A 13,494-nucleotide genomic window follows, 5' to 3' on the forward strand; every position below is an offset into this window, starting at 1 on the left:
CTTCTCTGTGTACCAATGGGGAACGTCTTTGAATGCAAACATTTTTGTTCAGCTCCCCAGCTGACCAGCTTTGACAGAGCTTTTCTACAACCCATGAAGCCCTGCCAATTTAAACCAACTCAGGATATGGCCTTGTATTTAATAAGTTTCGTGTGTCTGATGTTTTAATAAAAAGACAATATTCTTTATTATTAAAAAGTCATGCTCTGAATGGCTAGCCATCCAGGGATAACATCGCAGCTTTGAGCATTCGGCCTCCAATAGTATGTGCCCTACACGCACTTTCAAGTCTTCTCCCCCTCCAACGTTGGTTCCAACTGTGAAGAGCAGCAGAAGGCTGACTTGAAAAGAAACGAAATAGAACCAGGAGGATTCAACTAAATCCCTCACACATGAAGAGTATTAAAATGTATCAAGCTTGTAAAAAAATATCAAGAGACTTCAATATGTAGAAGATGCGTGACAGGTGCTACTCACCAGTAACTTAGTGCTTATTGGTCTATGCCTGCATTTTTTTTAGTTTAATTTTTTAAACATTCTTTCAGTGCAAAGTTTAGAGATGCAAACGCAAAAAAAAAAATTAAAATGCATCTCTGCTCTTTTTAATGCAATCACATTTTCACTTCCAGAAAGTAAGAGTGGTGGGCTGCCATGTGGCACCTAGCACTCAGAGCCAGGGCAGGGAACAGAGTCAAGAACATAATTAAAAACTAGAAGGATTTTGAGAAGATTTTTATTAACCTGATAAAAGCCCTATGATTAAAAGATCATGAAGTACTACATTTTCACACTAGCAGAGAGCTTTTCAGTAAGTAACTCATGACCTTTTGTCCAGAGGGTTCTCAGCCTTGAAAAGCACTTTACTTGACCACTTTGAAATCTGTAGAGGGTGCATACATGCATTGCTGCAGTCGTTCCCTAGAAAGCAGAGCGCTGTGGAATGCAATTCCAGTTCTAGCTTTGAATCACAGTGTTTCTGCTGTGCATCTTCCAAAAGTTAAAGAGTTAAAACACCTGGATTCACATCATTTGGTGTACACGATAATTGAAGCCCATCCTTGAAGTCCATGCAAGTTAGGCAAGACAGAAGTTGTATTTAACCACTAGTTCAATAGCACTACTAACGTGCAGCACTTTGCTCCTGTTCACTAGAAACTGTGTTGGTTACAGCTGGCTAATTACTGCCTGGTGCAAGAAGGAGAGATGGGTACAAAACCTCTGCACAGCCTGAAGGTTTGGCATGTGCTGCCTTCTACAGAGGGCTATGAAAACATTCTTTGCCTGCTTCTGTCTCTAAAAGATTCTCATTAATATTAATAGGTGCATTTCAGCATCGTTTAGCACCCCTTATTGTGAGGACGGTACCTCCCAGAAACCCATCCTCTGGGAAAAAAAGTCTCATTGAAGTATAATCCCTGCTATTCCTAATTAATACCTAAGCAAACCACCTATGATCCATTTAGACATTCTAGAAATCAATTTCTCCCATTAAAACAACTTCAAGATGCTTTTCAGAAAAATCCCTCCCACTTTCTTAATTTAAAATTAAGTAGTCTATGCACAAGCCTTTGGCAATTACAGCACATCCCTGACCTCCATTTGCAGATCTAATATTCTTTATGAATGGCCAAAGCACTGAGCTGTGTATGCTCCTGGCAAATGTCAACGAGCGTACCCAGTTCCCATGCTCTATTTGCATATTCTAAATTCACACCGAACTCACTCATCAGTAAATGAAGTGAAAGTAGTCCCTAAACAGGCTGCCCAGGATGAGGAGATATTGTTAGAGAATAAGCTTAAAGTTGGTATCAATAACAACAAAAACAATAATAATGATTAGAATCAATGTTGGAGAATAAGGCCTTATTTGTCCTCTGAGGACTTCAGGAAACTCTTACATATCTGGCACACTGCCCACATCCTCTTTTCTTATATTGTCCAATAAAAAAAGCTTTTTTTTTTTAAATTTCCTAAGAGAAGAAATCTTTGTCTACACAGTGCAAAAAAATACTGAGTCTGTTACAAAGCTCTCACCACAAACACTTCACTAACAACCCCTTAGATTCCACTCAGACAAACAAACAGCATGGAAAAGCGATGTTCAATTGCAGAGATCATTAAGATTATTCAGCATTCTGATAACATGGAGATAACCCTCAATTCTTGTCCAAATTCTACACAGAATAACTAGATTGCATATAATCACTTTGACCAGTCCCAAATGGAAAAGCTCCCGCTTGAGTGGCTTTGTAGTATGTGTTACAACACGAAGTTGAACAGGGTGATAGAGATGAGCCGGTCCTCGTGGAAGCATCTGTCTAGTGCACGAGCAATCCCCACAGTCAGCAGAGCATATTATAGCTTTTGCTTTGTGTGCTCTTCACAACAGAGTGCAATAAATAACGATAAAAATGTAACCACCCTATATTCTGTGCAAGACTGAAGGTACAAGTTTCACCCTTCATTTAATGCTATTTGATTAATTCTAGTAAGTTAAGGAAAAATTTGACCCTCAGTATGTTTCATGAAAATTCCTGTAAATAACCTCACATTAATTAATAACTGCACATACTTGCCAACCAACTGTTTTATGTCATATACAAGCTACTCAAAAGACTTCAACACAACTGATGAACTAAAGCTTCCCACCCCATGAGCCCAGAGCAGGGATGCACAGGTTGGTGTCACTTCCAGGAGCTGTGTCACCATAAGAGCCACGTAGACCCCACAAACTTCAACTCTTTCTTAAGTTTTCTTGGAAGTAGTTAGACCTTAAGCCATAGCTGCAGAGAGCTCACGCTTCATTAGTTCTGTGGATAAGGAGTTTCATTCTGAAGCTATTAAGCAGGCACTTTGCACAAAGTCATTCAGAAAAAAAAATGAAGGTGAATTTTTTTTTTTTTTACAGGACAGGACAAGTTATGTAGGCACATCTCCCCCCACCCCTGCTAATTACAAGAATGACGACCTCTGCAGCCTCTGTCAGCTACTGTCACGCTTTTAGCCTAACCATTGCAGGCTACTCCTTTCAACTGAAGTCCTGTACTCAAGCATCTGTATGAACAGAGGCATGGCAGCTCTTCATAGGAACGTTATGCTAATGAACACAATGTAAATGCTGTCCTGAATGCAGCTCAGTGCAGGTACAATTGTAGAACAGCCTGGCACTACTGAGAAACAACCTTTAGAATCCCCATAGCCTGGAGTCTCTCTGAACTGAACAGTTTTTTTGTTGTTTTTTTGTTTTAGGAAAGAGACCTTCACAAATGGTACTACTGCTTCTGCATGACTTACCTTGCACGTCAGAGTAATTTGCAAACTAGCAAATAAGTAATTTAAAGATGCAAATAGTTTATCACTGCAGTTAACACAAATCAGACAAAACAGTATCTAGAAATCTAAAGCTATCACAAAGCTTAAAGTTTGCATGATTAAAAAAAGTCCATCACTCCAATAAACACAGAAACAAATTATGAAGTGCTCCTTACACGAACAATGAGACTTCACAGGAGGGAAATTCCTGCTTTTCATGCTGTTCTCTCTATTCAGAGCCCAACTATTTCTAATGGAAATTTTGTTTGCTATTGAGATTATGATTCAGCCGTGTTTTCCAGTCACCAGACCATCACCATATTTACAGCAAGGGCACAGATTTAAAAGAAGCTGTGAGGATCTCTCTTTAGAACGCATACGTTTTACCAAAATCCCATGAGCTAAGAGGAAGCAGGAGCACCATCTAAGCCAAGGCTCTGCAATCTGAGCTATCAAACTAAGCAATGAAACATATCAGCTCTGGGATAACAGAAGACAACTTATGGAACAAAATGCTGATGACAAACAAGATGCACTTGACTTTCTGGAATGGAAAATTCTGCAACAGGTGAACTCTAGCAACAGGTAAAACGAGCAGGCTGTTACCTGCAGTACAAGCTGCTGCCAGGCGGTTGCCAGTGGCTGACCATTGCCAATGTTGCAAATGCTCATTCGGTCTGCTGGCTGATTGGCACGCTCAAGTTGCAAGGAGACATTGCGCCGCTCTTCCTCGAGTGCACGGGTAAGCCGCTCAAAACGAGCTTCTTGCTCCTTAACAGACGCTAAAATGCTGGCAGCAGACCTGATATCATAGTCATCCATGATTGTTTTCAAACGCTCCTGCCTGTTAACTGACATGGGCAAATGGAGAGGGTTAGGTAAAGGGTGGGGAGGACACGGGTCAGAGGTTAAGAATAAAAATGCACATTGTTAGTCACTGCACCAACATACCGTTCATTCTAAGAAGCAAATTCTACTACTCTTTGAAAAGTCTTCTTTTCTTTTCATTGATTTGATATTCAATCAGAAGTAATTAATCCAGTGCTTCTCTGAAGAAAAAAAATATACGCTCACCTTGGATAGACTTGATGTTTAATTCCTTTCATCTTTTTGCTAGAATTGCTTGACAGGGATATTCACCCCTCTTGCAGAACTAATTTCACTATGCAAATAGCAGTAGACTTAAAAAGACTTATATAAGGCAGACCTGATTTGGAGGGGTGAGGAATACCACCTTTCTCACTACAGACACCTAGAATGTTTGACTTGAACAGCAAAACGAGAAGTCTAATGTTTTTAAAGCCAAGCTACACAGTACAAAATACAACAGCATTCATTTTTCCAAGTGAATAGAATCCCCTCAAGTTTAGCAGATAGCAGCTGAAAATATTTCTCCATTTTAAGTTACAGGAGTACGCTGTAACATGAAAGATATTTTTAAATACAGACAGTGCAATCGCAGTTGAAATGTGCTTAATGATTTCAGCATGGGAGCCAATGAAGCAGTCCTTCATGCAGCCATTCGCTAACAATGTAAATGAAAAGCCCAAATCAAACATCTTCAATGGAAAACACACAGGATTGCTTGTCTCTCAGCACAGGAAGAAGAATTCAGAGAACTAGCTGTGTGTGATACATGTCCTGCCTTCCGTGTTCACTATCAGAGTTATGAAGAATTTCATTTTAAACCCTATTTCCGTCTGTGTGGTACGTGGAGTAAATCTCCCCCTCGATTCCACAGATCTATCATTTGACTGTTAGTTAAGATGTTTTCATAACAGTACAAAATCAGCAACAGAACAGAAGTGGTGGCTTCAATGGAATCCTTTTCACTAAAGCTAACCAGTAACCAGTTTACTGCTGTGTGCTAGTGAACTACCTGCAGCTCCTTGGAGCAGAGCACACACAGGTACAGTTTTCTTCAGGTTCTGTAATCCAAGCGAAGCTCGTATCTGCGCCAAGAGTTACACTGTCTAGAAATTGTCCCTTCGCGTGTATCAGAAGCAATACTTCCTCCTACCAGAGAGATTCCTTGTTTTCCCCATCTATCAACAACAGTTAATGTGAGCACTGGTGATGCCAAAGCTTGGCTTCCAGAAGCTTAGCATTTCATTGCTCCATGCGTTATTAGAATCAATGATTTTTTCATGTCTGGTACATTTACCAGGTCTTTTTCCTCTGTTAAATCTATAGCAGTTAATAATATGTTGTGGTATTCCCAAAAGAGGCGTACTAGTAGATATTACACTGCACACGAGCTCGCAAAGTAACCTTGAGGTCTCTCTTCTCCTGAAGTCATCCAAAAGGCCCACAAGACACCAGAGCAGAAGTAACTGACTAAAAATCAACAGCAGATACCTGGATTTCATAGGAAGCAACCTGTCAGTAGCTCTGTGGGTCAACGTTAGCTCCTAAAAAGTTGCTTTTGAAAGGAACCTGAGCATTAAGAAATCATGTTGGAAAGTGTATGGACCACTGTGTATTAATTTCACAATATTTACCATCATGATTTCAGCTTCTCAAGCTTTCAAACCAGTAAGCAAAAGTGTAATATAATAGAAAGACCGTTCTTATTTATGCATTGATTTAACTCCTGTTGATATTCTGAAGGAAAACCAAAAACCACCAAAGGGTTTCCAGACGCCACTCACAGGTCAAACATAGACCACACCGTCAACTTCACATCTTCCACTAAGAATCTTATTTTTCAGTGCTAGTTTATTAAAAGACCATAAAATAGTCAGCAGGCATTGAGGTTTCTGCAAAGGAGAATCACCATCCAGCAGGACAGGGAACTCGCAGGAAGTCCACGCAAGGCAGGACGCTACTGCAGGACTCACCTGCTACACCGGAGCGAGAGTCAGCCCTGGCACAGCCTACACGTAAACACAGCCACACTTTCCGGACCCGAGCTGTCTCGCATGCAGCCAGCTTGCACGTATCTACTTCTGTGCTTTCCTACTTTGCACAGATGGAGACAGCTCTGCCTCCCAGCAGTACAGACATGCTCGCAGATCCTCACAGTTTTATCCTGGATGTATTCGCACCAGATGAAACTCGACAAAAATCCAATGCAGGAAGAAACGTTTCTGTTTTAAGTTCAAGAACTGGCTTATATGTCACAATGGTAAGCCCATACATACACAACAGAAGGAAGCAGAAACAAAGCATAGGAGTCCTAACCATTCCTTCAGGTTTTTCATCTCAGGAGGTCAGAACTGAGCTCTAATGGAAAGTAATCACTGCAGTGCCAATTATACGTGCTGTAACAATTCACTGTGTTTCTCCACAGAGACAAGAGTTTCATCGTAAAAGAAAAAACGCGCTAAGTCACCCAGCCTCAGGTTAAGCTTCACTTTAAGGATTTAGAAGACTCCCTACTTAAAAAAAATACCTAAACCTCATTTGAGAATATATAACTGCAAATCTCCTTTGTAGGACCCTCAGATCACTCAGGGAGTTTGCTGCCTGCGGCTCAAACCACTCCTTCCTCACATGAGGATGACACGGGATCACCGTTCTCCTTTGGGAGCTCCATCAGCTGGACAGGACTATGGACTAACTTCAAAACATGAACAACTAGGGCTGTGGGACGAAGACAACAAGATGTGAACTACAGTAACTAAATTCACAAAACACGCTCCCTTTAAAATGTATATATTGAGAAATTCTGTTCTAAAGAAAGGCATTAGCAAGAGCAGCATATAAAACTGTGAAGCACTCCAATACTACAGATTCTGAAGCAGTAACAGCTTCAAGAACTGAAGCTGCATCTGATGACTTAGCTGATGTATAACTTTCAAGTCACATCCTGAGAACGTGACAAAGACCTCATTCTGAAAATTCTTGATGAGCTATAAGAACTTCATGCCACACATGAGATCCCAGAAACTTTGAGTTCTCGAAATGGTACAGATCTCTAGAGAGCTATAGAGATCTCCGTGCAGACAACGCAGCATTAACCTCCTTCCAACCATAACTATGGTGCTGCTTTCCTCTGCGCAAAGAAAAACATAACACTGAAAATAAACAATACATTTTCAGATGTACAATTATTGACCATAAAATTCCTAATTGCTATGCAGAAACAGCAGCAGGGCCAGTAACTGCCTTTTAAGAACAGTTGGACAAAGACTGGCTTCTGCATTTCAAATGATTTATTAGCAGATAAATACTTGTTTGCTGTTGATTGCACTCCCAATTATTTACTCAGGGTTTCAACAATTTACATTATCAGCAGTCTAGACTATAGACTAGAGGAGGAAAATAGAAGTACTGACTCATGAGTTACTCAGGCCACCGCTTGCAATTTGCTGCAATTTGTGACTAAATTAAAGTGCACTGAGAAGCCTATGACTAAATGAAAATATTAGAGCTACAGCAGCCAGGTAAGTTTTATTCCTTAGGCTGCACTTCTAAAAACAGCAAACGCTTTCCTACAAGGTGTCAAAGGCTACGCTGACAGCAGCAGATCTTCTCCCACCTGCCTATGTGACTCTAAATACATTATTGTGTTATGTTAGAGTCAAAGCAGAGTAAGAGGATCTATTTTTTCTGACTGTTCATGTGAAGAGCTAACGCACCAAATGGCCACCTCTAGGTCAATAGGGCTTAAGTGTTCAGTAGGGATGAAAATCACCCCTGTGCAAAGAGGCAAAAATGGGGGGCCCATACACTGCTAATGCCCCAGCTCATGCTCAAGTTTGAAGGATCTTGGAGACACTGGCATGCCTAGGGTCACTCGGTCCTCTGCACATTAGTTTTGGTAATACAGGATGTAGCTGATGGTCAAGAATTGTAGAAGAGCCCTTGAGATAGAGGGTATTGGTTTCTGTGAGATTTGAGCATCTGAATTGAGCAGTCCTGGACAACCTCAAATCTTCTGCCTTTCTGAAGCAATTGCATACTTGAGTGAGCTGTGCTTGAAGAGAGCACCCCACCAGAGCATTGCAGAACCTTCCCTAGGGGGAGGGGGATGCGCCTCTCAAGGCACACAGGAAATGTCTCAGCTCCAATAGTCTGAATACTGAGCACAGCTATTGCTTTCTCCCAGCCCAGTTTAAGTCGTCTAGGTCCTGCTAGGAAGAAATGATACTATGATGAGCAATGAGAAGCTTGTACATACAGCAAATTGGCAGCTGTAGTAGCAAACATGAAAGCCTATGAGCATGCATGGAAACAGTTGCTATGTGATTCTACAGGGAGGAAAACCAACAGCATAAAAGCAAAAGTGGGGCTAAAATAATTTGTGAAACTGAAGCATAGCGCATGCTAATTATGTTTTCACCCTGAAGAGCTACAAGAGATGAGCAGCACAAAATGACTGTTATACCCCATGCCGTATCACAAAGCATGCAGAGAAAACCAAGCAAGATACACACCTAGTGGATTACTGGGGTCTGAATGTCAAAGATGCTGTGACATCACTCGCTAAGACTAGAAAAGTATTGACAAAGTAGGACAGCAGCCTCAAGCAGAACCAGCTACAAGAGAGGAAAGAGAAGAAAGAGTTAGTAAGGTATGACAGCCTCTTCTGTGTACAGTCATTTCCTAGGTTCTATGTTGTACAAATTATTTATAATACTGTTTTGCTCCTAACTTGGAAGAAAAAGGAAACAAACAACATTCAAAGGAGGCAATTCTGAGACTGCTAAAGAGTATAAAATAACAAAAAAGTTCACGTTATTTGTTATCAGCTGTCAATACTTGCAATTCCTGAGAGTCTGTTAAAATGTAGAAAACTGAACTGGAGCACTGAGTTTGGACATTTCAGAACTGGATGACACAGCCAAACATTTTACAACATTGAAATCTAACATAACACCCTTTAATTAATAGCAATTATTTAGGCACACAACTTTGGGCCTCTTTTTTGATGTATGAGCCCCCAAACAGCTCAGGATTGTTTCATGGGTACCTATCAGAGAGGGTAGATTCCTTTCTAGAAGATGCATGCAGCACAATAGTTTACAGTCACTTTCTTTTCTCTGTTTGAAATCTAATCCTATAGGAAAGCCAAGTGAAAGCAGGCTCTTGGATGTTAGGACTTTTGTTTAGTTTGGTAAATCTCTGACCTGTTTTGTCATAAAACATTTAGCACCACACTTCCCTGGGTCACTGGTTGCAAATATAGTACCTGTTTTTGCTGGATAATTTAGAGAACAGAATCCAATTCACAAAGGCATGGCTCCATGAAACAGCACATCCAGTTTTAAGCTACCACCATTGCACAAACCCAGCAGCCACACAGCATGAAGCGCAGAGCCAGTACAAACTTACTTTGCTGGTTCAAATATTTCAGAACACTTTCAAAGAGTAATTCTGCCCCAGCAGATTTCATGCTTGACCAGGTACCGTCTGCCTTCTTGAAGCCAGCATAAACACTACCTCATATCTTTCTGCCAAATTACCAGAAATAGGATCCTTTCTTTGCATTGATTCAGTCTCAAAGGGCAAGGAATTGCCATGTGAAAGAAACAACTCATCTACCTTAAACTAACAGAAGGAAATGCTGTGCTCAAAACTTACTAGATAGAACAAAACTTGCAAGGATATGCCCAACCATGAAAGCAAGGAGAGTGAGAAACACTAATGCTGAACTAAATGACCAGGGGAATAAATTAAGCATAATTCAATTTCTACAGATAAAAGAGCAATACTTGGCCAAAACAGATGCATGTTGCATGTAACAAATTCCAAATAAAGAGCTTCTCAGACCTCATGGTGAAATTTCTCTTGAGTGTGGCTCTTCCCGGTGCTGCTCTGGTTGAGTGAGTTCTAATTTGACCCCTGCGTGACAATCTCCACCAATGAATAGCAATGAGGAATTCACAAAGAAAGCTATTTCAATATAGTTCTCTCATAGGCACAGACAAACGCTGTGTTGGCATCAAAAGAAACAAAAAAGCTGCTCAGGGCTTTTTTTATGCATTGGACAGAAGCAGCCTGTGAAACAAGGCTTCCACTAGAGAGAAGGGAAGAGGAGAGGAAACGCTAGGACTCCTTAAGAAGGAACTTGGATCTTAAAAGCACAGCAATGAACACTACAGCTTGCCAGTCCTACCACTGCAAAAAATGTTTGAGAATTCCATCAGTAAGAGATTTCAGCCAGTCATCCAGCAGGAATCGTTTCACAGAAAGGAACAAACTGCAAACAAAGTTACAGAGCAAGCTACACCCTGGGCTTGGCAACATGCACAAAACCAATCTGGACAAACAGACATCACTGCACGCACTGTGCTGCCTCTTATGTTTCCCTGACCATTAAAAATACCCAAATTAACTTAATTAAAATTACTGAAACCATATTTTATTAACTTACAAGAGATACATTTTCCAGCAAAACAAACAGAGCACAGCTCAGATAATCGAACTGTAAAACATCTCCATAAAGAAGGCATTTGTCCCGTGTGCACAGGGCAGCAAAGGGGGACGTGGGCTTTGGTTTTTTGGGGGGGCAGGAGGAGAGAACCATTTTACACAAACCTTATGCATACCTACGTGATAGCAAATTGGTTTGCTCAGGGACAATCATTCACGTGGCAGGTGTTCAGGTTTGTAAAGCAATGTCATGGCCTCAAAGAGGTTTTAAGTGGTACTTATATATATGTATAAACGTGCTTAAATATATACAATAAGGTACACACATATATTATATAAATACTATAGTATAGTATAATATTTATATATTAGTATAATTTATATTTAAATATATGTTTCATATAGGTATCCCACATTTAATTATACTAATTCAAAGCATTTCTTGCATCATCTTGCCTGTACTTAGGATCTGATATAGAACAGCAGTACACTGAACAAAGTCCTCCCAGTACAGCTACAAGCCCGCTGGCAAAGTTGCATTTTGAATCACAACTTCAGTTTGCAAGAACAAAGCAAATTCTACAGTTCTACCAATGCCTCCCACTGTCAGCAGAAAACTGCAGCGAGACTTCCACTGTAATCTGTCATCTAAACACAGATCTTCTATCTAATCTCTCCTGACTCACCAGTGTACATTTAAATGACACCAGCCATTGTCTTTCTGTGGACTCCCTTGGAAAATGACTCCTCACTTCATAGGAGCGTGCTGCTTTGAATTCTTCTGGATTTTCTTCCAAAATGCCACGCAGTGTTTGCAGGGCTTGGTGACGCAGTGGGCCCACACAGCTTTAATTATTACTGTCACTCCGTCTCCCCAGTAGGATACACTTCTACTGCTACAGCGTACTCCCAAAGGGAGAGGAAAATAAATTAGAGCAATACAAAACACCTCTATAACTGCATGCATATAATAGCATAAATAATTCAGAAGAGCATTATACGAAAACCACTCTTGTAAAGATATTTCAATATGAAGGAAAAGTTTCAGCTTAGGAAGAGTTCTCCCCAATGTAAAAAGTGCCATTTCAGTCTGCAATTTATCATTCTTAGACCAGAAGAGCGTGACAGCGCCTTCCTGAAGCAGAGCCCTCGCTCCTCGGGCCCTAAGAACTCGTCTGCACTGAGTAAGCTCAAGTCTTCAATCACAGAGCATTCGTTATGCCACACTTCCCTCGAAGATCAGCGTTAGTGTTAATTAAGCATAAAAGAGCACAGCAAAGTGGCATCGTGTTCACTCACACTAAGTGTCCCCACTAAGGTTTAATGGAGTATGTGATGGACTGTAAGTTCACACTGCGCGCTGTAAATTCTCTGCGCAAACACTTCCTCCCCCTGTATTTTCAAATGAGTATTTAGGTGAAACGGTTTTTTTTAAAATCCCGTACATATCAAAAGATGGAACAACGTAGGGATGGCTGGATTCTGACTTTGGTACAAGTCTGCAGAACATGAATGTGACAGCTCCAATCCCCTGCTATTGTTCCACCCCAATGAGTGCTAATGCCGTCGAACTCAGTCAAGACCATGAAAACACTAGCATCATTAATTTTTTCATTCCCACCATAAAAAGAATCACTGGTTTGCACAACTTCATTTCTATTTACCTACTTTACTTGGGTAGCATTTGGGAGACAGCTCTTTTTTCCCCTCATATCAAGAAGCCAGCTCTGTAACACAAATAGCATACCTGCTATTTCTCAAACCTCTGATGCATTTTCTTCATGGCTTGAAATTCTGCAAGTATGATTGCTACTGGCTTGATTAGTTCACAGGGCAATCACTTTAACACACTATAACACATGCCAATGCATCCTAAAACTGCTATGTGTCATTGATTTTTCAAAGGTCTCCCCCACTGAAATCAATAAGCAGCTCTACTTTAAAAATGGATTGCGCTTTGTGGCCACTTTCTGATTCATGTATATTCAGGTTTCAGAGTATTCTCATAGCTGCTGTTAGCAAAAGCTATAGGTGCTGAGCTGCAGCACTGCCCCTGACCCCAGTCCGACTCTCGCTGACGTGGACGCAATAGTCCCAACCTGCAGCCATCTGCGTCAGCTCTTACCTAGTGCAAAGCTCCCCCAGGAAGTGGAAAATTCCAGAAGATTACCATTTTACTAGGATACTGCCTTCCACACAGCCAGGACAAAACTCTCCAGCAATACAGCTTATGTGAACGTGAGATAGTTCAGGTGCCGCATTACCTATCAGTGCACTAGCACTGCTGTCTGCATTGGACGGTATTGACGGACCTGGTCTAATCTCATTTTCAACAGAAATACTTCCTTACCACGCTGCACTGCCTTGCCGGGCTCCTCTTGCAAGCAATGCCACCAAAAATCAATAGGTCTATTCTTAGAACAGGGCCATTTCAATGAGAAAGAGAAATATCTAGATCAAAAGCAGGGCGTTTCATAACTTCACTCTCCAGTTCCTCTGTCAGCATTTTAAGGCTCGCCTCCATTCATGTAAAATCACGTTTGGCCATAAATACATCAATGACACGAGCAAACTGCGATAACATTATGCAATTCTCTTCACACAGGATACTTACAAGATTTCACTACACAATACAATCCTACCCTCATTCTCCCTGGCCTCCAGATGTTTCGCACTTTGGTAAAAGCATCCCCATTTTAAGGGAAAGGCTACAGGCGGCAGCGCAACCTGGAGCTGTCTGCATGCTGCCTACAGCTGAGAACAGCCGTGTTTACAACCATTAAATCTCCATTTCCTGAAGTGCAAGAACACAGAGGCAGTGGCAGGCAGCAATTTCCATAGCCAGACCAGTTTCTCACTGAT

The 13,494-nt window shown here is 41.1% G+C and overlaps 1 protein-coding gene across 5 annotated transcripts in view; it reads right to left on the reverse strand.

Annotated features, from left to right (window-relative positions):
• Positions 1-13,494, reverse strand: part of ARVCF (armadillo repeat gene deleted in velocardiofacial syndrome) — a 227,007-nt gene that overhangs the window by 140,250 nt on the left and 73,263 nt on the right. For 2 of the 5 annotated variants that reach the window (XM_021413325.1, XM_021413326.1), the window contains 2 exons: positions 8,694-8,795; positions 3,919-4,163 (listed from right to left, as the gene is read on the reverse strand). The exons of 1 other annotated variant lie outside the window; for it this stretch is intronic. In XM_021413325.1, coding sequence (XP_021269000.1) covers positions 3,919-4,134 — 216 coding nt within the window. In that variant the 5' untranslated portion in view covers positions 4,135-4,163; positions 8,694-8,795. Of the gene's footprint in view, positions 1-3,918; positions 4,164-8,693; positions 8,796-13,494 lie in introns of those variants that run through there. 2 more of the 5 variants (XM_021413333.1, XM_021413324.1) reach the window with 2 other exon arrangements.

This window comes from Numida meleagris, chromosome 14 (genome assembly GCF_002078875.1).
Source record: "Numida meleagris isolate 19003 breed g44 Domestic line chromosome 14, NumMel1.0, whole genome shotgun sequence".
Taxonomy (NCBI): domain Eukaryota; kingdom Metazoa; phylum Chordata; class Aves; order Galliformes; family Numididae; genus Numida; species Numida meleagris.